The sequence below is a fragment of the Tursiops truncatus genome, chromosome 1 (assembly GCF_011762595.2).
Source record: "Tursiops truncatus isolate mTurTru1 chromosome 1, mTurTru1.mat.Y, whole genome shotgun sequence".
NCBI classification, from domain to species: Eukaryota; Metazoa; Chordata; class Mammalia; order Artiodactyla; family Delphinidae; genus Tursiops; species Tursiops truncatus.
In genome coordinates this window covers 2352656-2369753 of record NC_047034.1, presented here as the reverse complement: position 1 = coordinate 2369753, position 17098 = coordinate 2352656, and the positions used below count along the sequence as shown (strand labels likewise).

The following is a 17098-nucleotide window of genomic DNA, read 5'->3' as shown; positions in this document are numbered from 1 at the left end:
TTCAGCAACCATGTGAGGCACTGCATTAGTAGCCTTTTGTCCAGAGTGTCATATGTGTTTGGGGAAATTGGGCTTCAAAATTAAGAAAACATGGTGGAATATCTTTAACTGAAACTTAAGCCTTGGCCATGTTTTCCTGAATACTCTTTGTGATTGAGGATAGGATAAACTTGCATGTAATCCCTCTACCTTCCATTAATTTTGGAAAACTGCAACATCAGAGATTCTGTTTTGTCCATGCAACTTTATGGCAGGAAAACGATCACATTGCTGTGTAGAAAGGTTACCTTCCAGGTGTGTATTGGAAGCAAACAAAATCTCCAAATTTTATCAGTAAAATTATAAGAAACATAAGGCCCCGTGAGTATACAATGCTTGTACACTTTTTAAAGTTTATTCATATTTAAGGTATCATTTTACTCTTCAGCGATCCTAAGAATTATTTCCCCATTTTGCAGATGGAAAAACTGGCCCAGAGGGGACTGAGCGACTTGCTTGAAACTAGATTAGACCACCATTCCTGTCAAAAATCAAGTGGCTTTCAGACTTTTTAAATTGATGAAACCCCCTTTTCTAAATATAAAGCAGGTTAGAATGGAGAAAGTTACTTCGTAGTCCCAGCACCTCCACAGCCCCGGTGGCAAGGGCTGGGCTCGGGCGTGCCCAGAAAAGGCCCCCTGGAGGGCGCCTATGACGCTGGACTCTACTCAGTGTCAGCTGTGACTATTTTTAACCATGATCTGTGGCATTAAGACGATTACGGTGTGTAATACGTCAATATAAGTGTCAGGAGTATGTTATTTCATTCAAATTCTCTGAAAATTTCATTCAGGGATTATGAGACCCTTTAGAAACTGAACTATCGGACCAACCAGCACACCCCTTTCTCCAACCCCCGCAGGTGGCAGGAACTTGTGGGCTGTGACGTGGGGGGAAAGCTCTGGGACTGGGATGTCCCGAGCCCTTTGGGGCTCAGGTCCCGCCTCTGTGATCTCGTGGGGCAGAGCCCAGGGGTTTCGAGGGAGACACCAATTCCAGCTCAGGACGTGTGTGACTCACTGAACCCCTCTGAGCCTGTTTCTTTCCCTGGAAAATGAGAATCATACCTTCCCTGTAAGATTCTTCACAGTATTAAATGAGATATGTAAAAAAAATCCTGTGCACGTTGACAAGCACTTGCTAAATGTCAGCCGCTCCCCCATTCTCTGGGTGTGTCCTTACCTTAGAGATCATGGAAAAGCTGTTTAATCTCTCTCAGTCTAAATGCCATAACACCTGTAATGCCTTCTCAAGAAAGAATCCTTGGCAAGTTGGCTGTGTCCAGAATCCCACCACTGACCCCTTTTCTGTCCACATGATCCCACCGACTCCGGGGGTTTCATCCATCACCTGTCCGCTGACGGCTCCCGGATCTGGACACCAGGCCTGCCTCTCTGCTGCGTCCAGACCTGTATCTCCAGCCGTCTCCCCTACCTCCCTAGGGAATGTCCCACATGCTCCTTAAACTCAACCATGGCTGCCCCTCCAGTCTGCTCCAACTCCTGCTGGAGGGATGGCCACCACCTGCCTGCCTGCCTGGTGTCATCCAGGACCTTTGCTCGCGATTAATCCGGGGCCAGCAAGTTCTGTTGAGTCGCCCATCTTGATGCCTTTCGAGTCCATCCCCACCCCCATGGCCACCGCGCTTGTCACCTGTATTCCTGCGAGAGCCTCTCCACACACCTGCTCTTTCTGACTCAGAGAGCTGACCGCATCCTTCCTTCTTAAGATGTTGCAATGCTTCTGCACGGCTTCCAGAACAAAATGCAGACTCTCGCCCTTCACAGTCCTAAACCTTAGGGTCCATCCTTACTTCACACCCTGCTCTCCTCCATGGAAGGTAAGCCGCTTTGCGGGGCTCCAAGGACCCCGTTTCCTGTCTCAGAGGCTTGGTGTGGGGATCGCCGTCTCCTGCCACCTTTTCCTCCCCGTGTTGCTCAGCTCACCCGTTTCTCAAAACCTCTCAGGTGTCACTTCCCCCAAGAACCCTTCTTGCCCCCAGGCCCTGGGTTAGGTGCCCATCCTGTGTGTGTGTCAAGGGCACCCACTTCTTGTCTCTGAAGCACTGGACACAGAGATTGTGTCTTTTATTCCTCTATCTTCAACACCTGGCACAGGGCTCTTTGAATGAATGAATGAACGAATGAATGAATGAATTCATGGACTGTGTATACATAAGGTATGAAAGAATAAGTGAAGCAGAGTAGCATGTTTTGTAACTTAGGAAGCACCAACCAGTTGGAAGGGCTTCTTTCTACATACAGAAATAACACGTATGCTGTCTGTCCACATTTTTACACACAGTTCCTGTCAAAGAGTTGCATTTTCTTGTTAGTAATTTATATGTGAAGACATTGAATTGTATGTTCTGGTCGCTAAAAACAGCTCTTGGCTAATAATCATACACGTGTGCACACATGTACACACACACACATTTATGTAAAGGACTTACCAGTAATTAACTTAAAATCTTGAGTTTAAGTTTTACTGGAAGCAGAGTAGAATCTAATCTCAGGCATCTGCACTAAAAGTGTCCTGTCTGCCCATCTCCGACCCCTAAAGAGCCCTCACTATTAAGCGAACTTGGTTCATATGAAAAGAGCCAGCATGTTGCTATCCGGAAGTTCCTACAAACTTATTTATACAGGGCTTCCCTGGTGGCGCAGTGGTTGAGAGTCCGCGTGCCGATGCAGGGGACACGGGTTCGTGCCCCGGTCTGGGAAGATCCCACATGCCGCGGAGCGGCTGGGCCCGTGAGCCATGGCCGCTGAGCCTGCGCGTCCGGAGCCTGTGCTCCGCAACGGGAGAGGCCACAAGAGTGAGAGGCCCGCGTACCGCAAAAAAAAAAAAAAAAAGAAAAATGATTTATACAAATTATTTAAATATAGCCCTTTAAAAATAATTTTAAAATGAATTCCTTATAGAAAATTCATTTCCTTTCTCCTTTGCTATCCTATCAAAGGAAAGGGTCTTCTGAGGACAAATTGTTGAGCCAGTTTACAGATGTCACCCCTCCAAAAGCCACAGGGGAAAGAAGTGTCCTCCGGGTGCAGAATGGTACCTCTTTTCCCCACTTTTGTATCTTTGAAAGGACAGGATGAGATTTTTTTCCCCACGTGTGGAAAGTGAACAAAGATAATTATATTATTGGGCCATTTGAGTCTCCCGGCCCCCCAGCCTCCTTGCTCAGCAAAGGACCAGTCTCTGAAAAGAGTGTGCTGACCGGGAGGATTTACAGCCTATGCCGCATGGCAGGTACCAGGGAGATAGAAATCAGTATCTTCATCTTCAGAAAGAGCCTGAATGCCACGTAATGACCGAAAAGCCAGCTGTAATATATTCAAGAAGACCTAAGGGTTTACTTTCCACTAAGGATGGAAAAAAAATCTGAGTACCCCACTGTGAGCTTATCATAATGCTGCCTCACATAAAAAGTTGGTAATTAGTCCCTGAGTGAATAAAGTAGAATGGATGATAAGAGATTGATACTTAGAGGAGAAGCTCAAAATGATTTTGCCAGTCATCAAAATTTAAAGGCGCTGGAGAAAGGGTTGGATGCCTCTGTCTGTTTACATACTGTTTCCAACTCAGAATCTGTAATGATAGGGTTCATTAACTTGCGTTTCTAAATTGTATTAAGATGAAGTTTACATAAACGTCAAAGAAAAACGTAGTGTGCCGAACGCGGGAGACTTTGGGATGAAGCACCACAGAAGAACTGGGGGGAAATAGTTCATTCACGAATTTCCTGTGTTACGGACTCCTGGTAGGGATGAGCTAAGACTCCCAAGTGTGCCAGCACCCATTCATTAGAGGAGGGCTTGGTTGGTAGGGGAGCACCCCAGAGGAAATGGTGAAGGTTTTAAATGTATTTTATGTTTAGTTTTTCAGGAAAGGGCATTGAGTAGCATCAAAAGGAATTCTATGAGCATTGTGGGAGCACATTTAAATTTCTGGACTCTTCCTAAAAAGTTCATACAAGTGAGCTACGTGAAAGAGAAAATTCCAAGTCTTCCGAGAGGTGGTGGCATCTGTGTTTTGGAACTTCTCCATTGGCTTTTTTTTTTTTTTTAATTCAAAATTTTTTTGTTGTTGTTTGTTTTTTGTTTTGTTTTGTTTTTGCGGTACGCGGGCCTCTCACTGTTGTGGCCTCTCCCGTTGTGGAGCACAGGCGCCGGACACGCAGGCTCAGCGGCCATGGCTCACGGGCCCAGCCGCTCCGCGGCATGTGGGATCTTCCTGGACCGGGGCACGAACCCGCGTCCCCTGCATCAGCAGGCGGACTCTCAACCACTGCGCCACCAGGGAAGCCCTTAATTCACAATTTTTAAAGGTTATATTCCATTTATAGTTATTATAAGATATTGGCTATATTCCTTCTGTTGTACGATGTATCCTTGTAGCTTATTTATTTTGTACATAGGAGTTTGTACCTCTTAATTCCCAGCCCCGATCCTGCCCCTCCCCCTTCCCTCTCCCCACTAGTAAACCACTAGTTTGTTCTCTGTATCTGTGAGTCTGTTTCTTCTCTGTTATATTAATATTCACTAGTTTGTTGTAGTTTTTAGATTCCACATATAAGTGATATCATTACAGTATTTGTCTTTCTCTGCCTGACATGTTTCACTTAGCATAATACCCTTCACGTCCATCCACGTTATTGCAAATAGCAGAATTTTATTCCTTTTTATGGCTGAGTAATATTCCATTGTATATATGTACCACATTTTCTTTATCCATTCATCTACTGATGGGCGCTTAGGTTGCTTCCATATTTTGGCCATTGTAAATAATGCTGCTATGAACATTGAGGTGTATGTATCTTTTCGAATTACTGTTTTCATTTTTTTCAGATATATACCCAGGAGTGGAATTTCTGGGCCATGCAATATAGTTCTAGTTTTAGTTTTTTAAGAAATGTCCATCCTGTTTTCCACAGTGGCCACACCAATTTGCATTCCCCATAGTGGAAAAACCAAGGTCTGCCTGTCAGACCGAAAATGAAAGACACTCAGGAACCCAGGGGCTCACAAAAGAATTCACCACAGGATTCTTTGAACAGAACACACTATTACATTTAAAATATTTCTGGGAGAGGTCTATTGTATAAATCAGTTTTTGAAAGCTGCTCTCAAATTAGAAAAAGAAAGGAGATAGACTTATAAGATACATAACAGCTAATGTAATAGGTCATTTTATAACCAATCAACCTTGGACAAATACACCACTAATATAAAGCAAACATTAATTGGAGAAATCCCTGGGGAAGCCTTGACTAAAACATATAATATATAACATGTCACCCGAAGATGCTGGCAGTGTACATAGGGAAATGGACGATTAATAAAGGAGGGCAAGATGCAGTGAGAGAGACAGGAGCTGAAAGAGATAAGCCAGAGCAATGATCCAGGAACTTCTTGGTCGGTGAATGAGAGTAATTCAATCAAAATCTTTTTCTTTCTTTCCTTCCTTTTTCTGGGGGCCCGTGCTGCGTGGCTTGTGGGATCTTAGCCCCCGACCAGGGATTGAACCCACGCCCCCTACCGTGGAAGGGCGGAGTCTTAACCACTGCACCACCGGGGAAATCCCTCTTTCTTTCTTTTTTTGACCTTGTAGCTTACATATCAGAATCATTGCCACTAAATTACAAATTGCCTTTACAGACATGGAAAACAAAATAGACATTCAGTTAGTAAGTGCCTTTGGGGCAGCTAGCAGCATAACTTTTTTTGTGTTTAATGGTAAACACATTAAAAACACAGTCTTTTCTTTCAGAAGGAAAATTGCATGTATTTTTAAACTTTGGGGAGAAAGGTGGCGGTTTGGACCAGTATTCACAGAAATTATCCAGCAAATGCTGATCTGAAGATTTTAATGATTATATGTACTAATAGTAAGTGAATGAACCAGAACTTACGATCCATCCTTTGTTTTATGTTTGTTAGCAGTTGTCTGTTTTTTGTTTTTGTTTTTCTTAACAGAATCCCATAATTTATCACAGAAGGTTGAACCTCATTCTCAAAAAATACATTTATCAAAAAAAGAAGGTCTCAAAAACAACTTTCTGAAAAGACTATTATTCGTTTATCTTGCATTTCATTCCGTGCAAATTCCTCCCCTATAAACTTCTGTGACTATTGCTAGCTTTTCTTGCTGTGAGAATATCTTTCATTGTAGCATAAAATAGTGTGCTCCGTTTCGATTGTTTTCCTATGACTGTGTTAAAATCACTGTAACACTGGAAGTTGCTTGTTTGGGGTTTTTTTTTTTTTTTCAACTTCTTAATGGTAAATAAAAGAGAAAACTAAATTTTTCCTTACGTTTCATGTTTAAGTTTAAATGTTTTCTTTAGGTTGAGTGGAGGGTAAAGGGAAACAACGCTAAGAAGTTGGTCAGAATTCAGATGAACTGTTTTTGCATTACCCGTTCTCTGCTGTGAAGCTTTAGGAAGGACTGATGTCTGTAAGCAGAGGGTGAGCGTCTGAAAGTATAAGAGCATGGCATTTTTCTGTCATCTGGCCAGGTATAGCGTAGTCAAGATACTTCCAGTTTACATTTTGTAATTTTGAACCAAATATAACTAATATTTCTAAGTATTTGAAATAACTTAAAATAACTTTTAAGACATTTTAGATGAGATAGATGGAAACTGCTTTATTGACTGTCAAGTACCACCTGGGTACACCGTCCAGTGGGTTACAATTTAAATGTCAGTTTCAATGCCACGGGAAGGCGTGAGCTCGTAGCGTAGCATTTGTCTGTTTGTACATCTCATTGATAAATAATCAGATATTTCTGATTCTCCCGTCGTACTTTGACATAGATGTGATCCCGAATGCTCACACTATGTCGGTCCTAATTCCCCACTGTTTTTAATTTGGGCCAGAGATTTGGGGACGGAAAGGGGGAAGCATGTGTCATGCAAAGTTACGGCTCAAAATGTAAACACTGAAATCATCCTGGACACATTTCAACAGCAAATGCAAGGCAGCCTATTGTAACAGCATTTAGAGATACCAAAGTGGACCCGCACATACACACAGGCTAGGGTTAACAACACAGAGAGCCGAAAATATTGGATAAGAGTTATTTTGGGAACTCTTAAGTTTAGCACATTTAACCTTTTAGTCATAGTATTATGTGGTTTTCTATAGAATCGTTCTTATTTATTTTTCTCCTGTTAGAAAATAAAGCGGGGGGAGGGGTGGATGCATCTGTGTACCTTCTTAGCATGGATGTCTGTAAACACACACACATATCCATGCCTTTCTTCCAGAGGCTTCTATATACACGTTGTGTAAAAGTTGTACAGTTAACATAAATGAACTCCACAAGAGAAATTCCACCACCACCGTTTTCCCTTGCTCACTGTCTGTGTGTGTGTGGGTGTCGGTCTGTCTTTTGACTCTGTTTCCCCCTATCCAGCATTTATGAGGACCTATAAGGCAGAGCATCTCCAGGAGTTAGGCTGGGTGGATTGCCTGCATCCGTCTCCTCTGTGTGAGCGACTCATGTCCAGAAGGGAAAAAAAAGGGAAGTATCAGACTTTAGAAACCACATTCAGGTTAGAGGGTGCCGGCCATCCTGGCTTGAATTCCGCCTAAAGGACAAGGCTTTCATTTGATAAAGATCATTAGTCAGCGAGACATATATTTTAGAGAGTTCCCAGCAGCGACTGTTCCTCTGGCAGTCACTGGAGTGTACAGATGGTTCATTAGCATAGGCTAGACAAGTCAAAGGCTTTCAGAATCATTTAGAAAATGTCAAACAGAAACAAGAACCCTGTCACTTTTTATTAGAATTAACTACATCATACCCTGGACACAGATTTCACCTTGGGTCAGAAAAATTAATACAGAATTCTATGAATTGTGTCATATACTGGGTTAAGATAGGTCTTCCTAGAGGGACTCATTTGCTGGCAATATATTATGATCTCTCTGCTTTAGGAATCCTTAAACCTTTCCTTTTGTGAGATATGAAAAGAATTGACCTTGCTCAGAGTCCATTGGTGTCTAATTGATTTGGAGGTGTAGGCAGAATTTCAACAAGACATTCTTCTAAAGCTCTTTTGTGATCGTTTTCCCGGGAAGCTTGGTGAGTGGGGCTGACTGAATATCGAGCATTGTAGCAAGTCTGCTTTATGTCGGGAGGAAAATACCTCCTTTAACTGAACACGCTGCTGGGGTAAACAGGAATTAAAACATCATCGAATTATTGTGGGGTTTTTTGTTTCTTTTTTTAAATCCAGATGTCAAAAACCTGGAGAACTTCCAGCTGGTCGAAGGTGTCCAGGAGCAAGTTAACGCTGCCCTGCTGGACTATACGATGTGCAACTACCCGCAGCAAACAGAGAAATTCGGGCAGCTGCTACTCCGACTACCTGAGATCCGGGCCATGAGCGTGCAGGCCGAGGAATACCTCTACTACAAGCACCTGAACGGGGACGTCCCCTACAACAACCTGCTGATTGAAATGTTGCATGCAAAACGGGCTTAGTTACAGCCCCTAGGAGCGCGGCTTCCAAAACACAGATTGGTGGGGGGAAAGAAGAACAGGAAGAAAGGGAAAAAAATAAAATAAAATACTCTGAATGGCTCCAAGCAACACGAATGAAACACTTGGTTTAAAGATATTGAATTTAATAAAGCATAATAAATACTTCATAGCCAATAAGTGATGAATCAGGGTATTTGTATTGCAGACTGTGAATCAAAGGCGTCACATCCCCAAAGAATTCCGCATAAAAGACGTTGGAACGGAGTGAACTGAACTCACGGGTGGATCCCAACACCACATCAGGATGAAAATGGACAGAACCGTTCTTGTATAGTGAAACTGATCTCCGCTGTGAAGGAATCCTGGAACCGATCTGTGTTAGCCATTAGGCTTTTGCAGCGGGGGATTTGAGCTTCCAGAATTCCTCCGTGGTAAAGCGGAACTGAAACCGTTCTCAAGAGTTCGTCAGCTGCACCGATCACAGCCCCTTCCCTCTTCCTTTCCAGGACGCAGCACCTTCTGTCCCGTGATCGAGGAATCTGTACTAAGGACTAGCGCTCAGCCACACCCACTAGTAGCTCCACCAAATGATGAAAAGCCTAATCTTCAATGTCTGTGTCTTAGACCTGCAAACAGCTAATAAGAACAGTCTATGAATATGTTAGCTTGCCATTTTGACTATGTTCTGGTTTGTTTTGTCATGTGTTCATGTTAAAAAAAAGAAAAAAAGCAGGCAGTATCCCTCTTCTGATCTTACCTAAAGCATTAATTAATATTAAGGGCAACGAGTACAAACTTCGAAAGCTTTAGCTCTCGCATTGTAGGATTTCATAAAAATTTCCAGCAGAAAGGCTTGTTAGACTACATCAGCCTTTTTAACCATCCAGGTTTGTAGCTCATTAAAAAATACAACATGAAATGTATTTTGCTGGGATGTCAAGTAGTCACAGTTCTAAATAGTTTAAAACAAAACGGAAGCATGTTAAGCCACGCGAAATAAAGGAAGGGATGCGCAGATAAATTGACTCGTTGCGATCGATCATCCCCTAAGCGCAGAGAGGAAACGGTGATCTTTACGTATGGCCTGGAAAGATAGTAAAGTGATTCAAATCTTCCCCAAAAGGGAAGGGAAGAGAGTGATACTGACCTTTCTAAGTCTAAAAATCTGCTGTTGAACAAATTGGAGGACAGAGAATTGCGAAACAAACTCTCCAAACGATGCTGTCAGTATTATTCACAGGCGATGCCACAGATACAGAAGTCTTGCCTTACTTCACAATTCTCAAAGGTAGCTGTGCAGATGTGGATCAACATTTGTTTAAAATAAAGTATTAATACTTTAAAGTCAAATAAAATAGAGTGTTTACATTCTTTAGGTCCTCTAGGGGGAGGGGGGAACGTGTGATATGACAAAAGAGCTAAAGCAGTAATTACCTTAATGTTATTTTTCTGATTGGTAATTATTTTTAACAGTACTTAGTTATTATATGTCGTGAGACACTAAAATCAAAAACGGGAATCTCATTTAGACTTTAATTTTTTTTTTTGAGATTATCGGCGGCACAATCACTTGTAGAAACTGTAAAAAAAAAAATGAACATTATCTCCTAGTCCCTTAATTTTTTCATAAATGTTTCTGGCTTTTGAATAGTTTATTTATATTGTATATCATAGTTTCAACTGTAGACAATTATGATGCTAATTTATTGTTCCTTGGTTTCGCCTTTGTCTGAGATAGCCAAGACTGAAGAAACCAAATATGTGTGTTCATTGTAGCATGTCAAGTTAGCGGAACATAGTTCAGAGACAGAGAGGGGTCTTGATGAATTAAAATCATTCACTTGATTAAATGTCTGTAAATCTTCATAATTCTTACTGTAGTTTATTTAATATCTATTGTAAATTATGTGACTTGTAACCTCCTCTGTTTTCAAGTAAATTTAACAAGGGTGGAGTCTTACCTGGTTTTTCTTTCCAAGCGTTGTAAGTTGTATACCAAAGATATTAGTTATCACTTCTGTGTGTACAAAGAGGATTATTTTATTATTTTTATTAATCACCTCTAATACGCGTCCATGCGAAGGGTACCCATCAGCTAAGCCGGGCGTCCACAGCCCCGCGTGCAAAGCTCGGTCACCCGTGTCATCTCCGTGGCTCAGAGGACAATGGGAACATAGAGTCCATACCCAAAGCAGTAAATAAAACAGCGGCATCTTTGCTCTCCCCAGTTAAAAACCAGGTTGGAGGGGAAGAGTGTCAACAGTTAATGAAATGGTTCCATCAATGGGTACGGAACATGGGTGGAAGCAATTTCGAGATTTGGGGGATGGTTATTCGGAGGGTCCTTAACATTGCAAAAAAATTGTAAAAAACAAATACATTGATGCCAAAAGTCCAGGTTTTAGAATGCCAGCCGCTTGGCGTCCGTGGCCCACGCGAAGCGCACGAGCAAATTTTCTCTAGTGTTCATCGTTAAGTGGCTTACAACCAGACATTGACTTAGCAACTGCTTCATCGACTACAGGATTTATTAGTAAAAGCAGACTCAAATATGAAGGTTTGGGGCTTGGCCTGTTTATTATCGTTAGTCTATGTTTATAAACAGAAAGTCTGTCATGTCTGAATATTTGTCTTACAGATCTTCTGCTGCTCCCTTGGATCTGAACCCATGCAATGTTTAGAGTGTGAAGTTGGTTCCTTGTTGACATTACTTACTGTATCAGTGAAATCAAATTGTCCTGTTGGTTCTTGCCAGGAATTTCTCAACAAAATGGAATTTTTTTTCAGTATTTCAATAAATGTTGATATGCCCAGCCTGATCATTTTTAGAAGTTTTTATGGTGTCCTCATTCTGTTGGGTTCTAAAGCTTCTACGCAACTCAGATCCTCGACTAGGAATGGAGTCCAAAGAATTCCACACGAAGAGATACTTTTCCTTCTCTAGATGCTTTCTCAGGTGGTCCACTGTCCTTAGTTGGATACTTGAAGCGTTGAACTCAATCTGTGCGTCACCTCTCCATACATGAAACAAAGCAATTTGTATCATTAACTGTTACAATTGTTGGCAGAAATCTCTTACGGTATCTGTCTTTGTAGAGCTCACAGTGCCCTAGTCACGTGGCCAGGTGTTTCGTTAACTCACTCAATCCTCAGATCAGCTCCACGAGGTATCATCCAGCTCTTACAGCTTCTTGTTCAAAGTGATACACTAGTCAGTGGGAAGTGTGGCTCTAAGACCCACGGCCTTAAACGTGACAATATGCTGTCGCGAAACGAGGGGTTTGCTTCAAAAGGAAAGGAAAATCAGGCATCAGGTACTAAGTTATTGATATTTGATATCAGTGTTATCAATGATATTATTGATAAAAGCCTTTAAATTTTTTTGGAGTTTAACCCTAAAATTTAACATCTTTTTGTTCTAGACATTAGCCTTCTCTATTTATTTATTTAGCTATTTATTTATTTATGGCCACACGTTATGTGAGATCTTAATTCCCCAACCAGGGATCAAACCCGTGCCCCCTGCATTGGAAGCGTGGAGTCTTAACCACTGGACCGCCGGGATAGTCCCTAGCCTCCTTCAATACCATTGAGCCTTTGGAGCTGTTTGAAGCAAGAAAATACCTCCACAATCCATTTTGGAATTTAACAATTATCTCTATTACAAAATAGTGCAAGGGCCACAAAACACTTAAGGCTTATGATATATGGTGGTCCAGCCCTCCCCCTTACACACCCTGCTTTCCCCTCCCTCCCCCTGCCAAGACCAGCAGGAGGTGTCATGCCTTTGCCAGGCAGACACTGATTCTTCTTATGGTCCCAACAAAGGATACCGAGGAATCAGATCCAAAACGCCATACCTAGAGTCTAGTAGATTGCAGAGTTAAGATTTTTAGTCAACTAAATAGTGGCCCACAAAACACGTCTCCCTTGTCAACCTCTTACTAGGAAGAACTTTAAAAAAAAAATTCTTGCTGACATATGAAAAAATATGTATGTATTCATACTTAGTTGGAAACTAACTTCACATATAGAAACGTGTACAGTTTGATAAACTTTTACATATGTATACACCCAGGTAATCATCACACAGGTCAAGGAAGACATAGAACATAATTTTTTTTAATGTTTTTATAAGTGGTTATATACATTTGTTAAAAAATTGGTGGAGGGGGAGTCTTTCTGAAGCCCAGCCCGACAGCCAGCAGAGGTGATTCTGAAGAGCAGACACCTCACTCACATAACTTGGAATTTCTAACTCTCACAAAGTTGTTGAATCCATCAGCATGAAGCAGCCCCTGGGGGGGGGAAGAAAAAAAAAAAAGGTTCTCGCTGATGTGCATTTGATTGTTATATTCGATATTCACAAAAACTTTGAAGAGGTTTGTACCTTTAACTAAGTTTGACGTTCGGTTTGAAGCCATCTCTGATGTATATTTTTATGAGAACCATGTGGAAAGTTTGTTCTCCATAACACAGGTCAAAATGCTACGACACTCAGCGATCTTGACATTTCCCTGGAATAATAAAGACCAATTTTCCTTAAGGCTGAACAGGAAGTGTATGGTTTAGTCACTCAAAATAAATATTCCTGCAGTACTTTAACTGTTTCACATAGGCATTTGTTTTATGTTAAGTGAGGAATTAATAATTCAGTGACTGAGATCAGGCTGTGATGGTGGTTTTGTTTGTAGAAAAGCTTAGAACCAGTCTGTGAAACGTCGCATATTTAATTGTTGCTAGGAAAGAGGGGAAGAGGCAGAAGGGGTGTAATTAGACTAATCGCTGAGTATCCCTGATGTGAGTTTGACACTAAACGGTCAAGAAGCCAGTAGACTGGTGATTGCTGGGCCCTTCACGCTCCCCTCCTGAGCTGAGGCCAGCATGGGGCGGACCCTGGGTGCCCCAAGAGGTCTTGTGGACCCCAGCCCAGCCTCCCTGGGACACTGGGCTGAGACTGTCCCCAGGACCACGTCTCTGAGACAAAGCCAAGGGGAGACAGGAGGCATCCTTCCAAGGGTGACTTTTTGAAAAATTCCATTCATTCATTCAAAACTGCTTCTCCAGCATCTGCCATAGAGTAGAGGCAACTTGTGGTGGTGGAGGTGCTGGTTCCCCACATACACCTCCTCTGTGGGCCACAATGCCCTGAGGTCAGATGAGGTGACCCAGGAAGGTTGCTTTCCCAGCCCTTCCTCAGAGCGCGCCCTGCCAGCTGACAACAGAGAGCAAATGAAAGAGGTTGCACTGGGGGCTTCCCTGGTGGCGCAGTGGTTAAGAATCCACCTGCCAATGCAGGGGACACGGGTTAGAGCCCTGGTCCGGGAAGATCCCACATGCAGCGGAGCAACGAAGCCCATACGTCACAACTACTGAGCCCACGTGCCACAGCTACTGAAGCCCGCGCGCCTAGAGCCCCTGCTCTGCAACAAGAGAAGCCACCGCAATGAGAAGCCCGTGCACTGCAACGAAGAGTAGCCCCCACTCGCTACAACTAGAGAAAGCCCGCGCACAGCAACGAAGACCCAACGCAGCCAAAAATAAAGAGATAAATTTATAAAAAAAAAGAAAAGAAAAGGAAAGAGGTTGCACTGGAGAAACCCACGCCATCCACAGCAACGTCTTAACTGAAAGAAAAACAGTTTGCTTACTAATCCAGTATTTCTCACCTGAAAAATACTGAGCCTCTACTACGTTCCAGGAAATGATCTCATTGAGGAAATGCATCCAAAGAACACATATTAGAAATGATTCAAGAAAATAACAGCATCTCTCTTTAAGCATTTATTATGTGCTAGGCATTGTGAGCTACATACTGTGACAGACTTGTTAGTTGTCTCCCCCAGAATCCATCCTTCCTGGTTTCCTGGACACATGGCTCCCCAGTGAAAGACTACATTTCCCAGCTTTCTTTGCAGCTGGTGTGATCATGTGCCAAAGATGCACCAATGGTGGTGGAACGTGGGCGGAAACGATCATCCCACTTCTCACCCTTTTCCAGCGTCAGAGACTAGCCACTTTCTTTGGACTTTGGCTCTTACCTCCTTCCCTGCCTGGACCCGAGGTGTGGACTCAGGTGAGAGAGAAATTAACTGCTCTTATTTAGGCCACTGTACTTTGGAGTCTCTTTGTTTCAAAAGCTTAGCATTTCCCGTAATATACAAAAATGATACTATTGAATCCTCGAGCCAACCCCATCTTACGACAAGGAGACTGACATTTACCGAAGTTAAGTAACTTGCCCGGGTCTCATAGTCAGTAAGTAGTAGGGCAGGGTTCACATGATTCTGTTTGATTCTAAACCCCGTGCTTTGAACCCCCTGCAGGCACAGACCGGGCATCCTGCAGGACCTGTGTTCATTACTGAGCCTTTTCTTCAGGACTCAAAAGAAGCAACGGTGACAGACAGTTTTTTAAATAGTGGCACCCAAAACACAAAAACATTCTTTGTCCCAACGAGCGTGGGAGTGATCGGTTATAACCACTGGCGTCTAAAACAGGTGTCGATTGCCCAGGACCTCGGCGACATCCACAACATACAAATTCTTTGAGTCTTACATACACAAGAATCGCGGGCTGTAAACCTTTATTTGTACACCTTCTCGACAGGAAGTATCACCATCATCACCTCCCAAATGTTGGCCCTGACCGTGTTGTAACTTTAAGAGCTCCCCTAATTTTCTCATACTTTAGTCCAACTAGTAGTTTCCCTATTTATTTTATCACAAAGTCATTCAAGAAACATCGTATCTGCATTCACTCTTCATAACATCCTATCTACGAATCCAAGGCAATAATGTTTACGAAGAAAAGACATTTTGTGCCTGTCATTTCGGCTCACCTACCTTTGCCATCGGCCCACTTACTAAAGTACTCACTACGTTAAAAAAAAGAAAAGAAAAAGATCTTGTCCCAAGGATTTTCCCCAGAAATAAATTAAGACTGTCAAAAGCTCTCTGCCACTGAGGTGGAGCGGCTTCTATAAATAAGCGTGGAAACACGTGTCGCGCTGCCCCTGGTGTGGCCGTAGCAGTTTTTACTTCCCCTCTGTTCCTGCCGTGTGGCCTTGTGTTATTCCAGTGTCAAATGTTCCTACAACTATTGTGTGGCCTGGATTGCGGCCAAGTTCCCGGGGCGATGCCCAGCCGGTGCTCACCCAGCCTCCTACCTCCCTTAAAGGAGAAGAAAGTGTGCAAGTACCCAGGGGAGGCCTCACATCTCCTACACCCACCCACGCACCCACTCCCAGTGTCACTGATGAGAAAAGGACGAGGTCGGAGAACCATAATCGTGCCCTGCGCCATTCTGAGCTGTCATTTAATCAGATCATCTCCTTTGATTCTCACAACAAGCCTCGGAGGTGGGCATTATTTATCCCTGTCGCATCACAGATGAGGAAACCGCGGCTGAATCACTGCGGTTTCCTAAGGTTGCCCAGCCGCTGGGTGGCAAGGCCGGGACGCTAACCCACCTCCATTTCCCCCACGGAGCCGTGTGTTTCACTCGGATCGGTACAGAAACTGCAAAACAACACAGGAAGAGGTGGATGCTACGCTCCGCAGCTGCTTTTCTTGTTTCATCATCATGCTGCCTGACTGTTTGGGACGAACCCTCCCTTTGCCCAGCTTCAGTTGAGATCTATATACATCTCAAGAAAAGGCAAGAACACACACCCCATCATGTGATAATCTCACATCTGTAAAAACCACCGTGGCATAACAAAGCCCAAAAGTAACAGCACGCCTCCGCGGTTTCAGCTTTTGAGAAAAAGCTCATTTTCTCTTTGTTCACTTTTGCTTTGTTTTGTTTTAATGTAAAGGAGCTCAAACGAGGAGCTGGGTTGTTTTCAACCCTAAAATGCAGCCACCTTCTCCAGCTACATTGGTGCCTAGAATGTTACTGGCCAGAGAAGCTGGTGGAAGGTGCAATATTTAGATGTGGGTGCTGTCCACAAAGGCGTGAAGGGCTGAACCTCGGGTGAGTACTGAGGAACAAGAAGTAGGAACCAGGTGCCGAGGGAGAGTCACAGACATGAGAGCCCAGAAGGACAGAAGGATGAGTTCAGAACGTAGAGGGATGAAAGGGGGGTGGGGGGCAGACGGGATGTGGCCGCCCCTCTGCAAAAGAAAAAGCCTGTAATCTGGGATCAGCCAGGTAACAATGAGAAGTGTCATTGTTCTCCTGATATTAAAACTGTCACTGTATGACCTCACTCTGTGAAAAACTGTGGCCAAATAAGGAATGACATCAAATGATCTTACCCATGTGTAATTATTTTAGCTCCACTGAAGCACCCTCAGAACTTCCTGCGTTTATTTTCATGCAGAGCAGTAAGAGCTTCCATGGCACTGAGCGTCCGAGCAGGGGGTTTCCATCCAGCTCTGATTTACGACCCACAGAGGTGCCAAGTTCCTGTTTTTCAAGCTCTGCGGGAAACTTTCCCAAATACAATCTGATGTGCAACAGAGCCACCTAGCAGATTTGGGGACGGGAGGGGACTGCGGGAGACCTCGGGGCCACGAGTGTTTTTATGTTGTGAACACAATTCGTGATCATTAGG

General features: G+C 43.3%; 1 protein-coding gene across 5 annotated transcripts in view; it reads left to right on the top strand.

Annotated features, from left to right (window-relative positions):
• The window catches only part of NR5A2 (nuclear receptor subfamily 5 group A member 2), a 117532-nt gene extending 106181 nt beyond the window's left edge, over positions 1–11351 (top strand). For 4 of the 5 annotated variants that reach the window (XM_073799949.1, XM_073799961.1, XM_073799955.1 and 1 more), the window contains exon 7: positions 8291–11351. In XM_073799949.1, the coding sequence (XP_073656050.1) occupies positions 8291–8538 (248 nt within the window). In that variant the 3' untranslated portion in view covers positions 8539–11351. The remainder of the gene's footprint in view (positions 1–8290) is intronic. The other variant, XM_073799966.1, reaches the window with a different exon arrangement.
• Positions 11352–17098: the final 5747 nt, after the last annotated feature.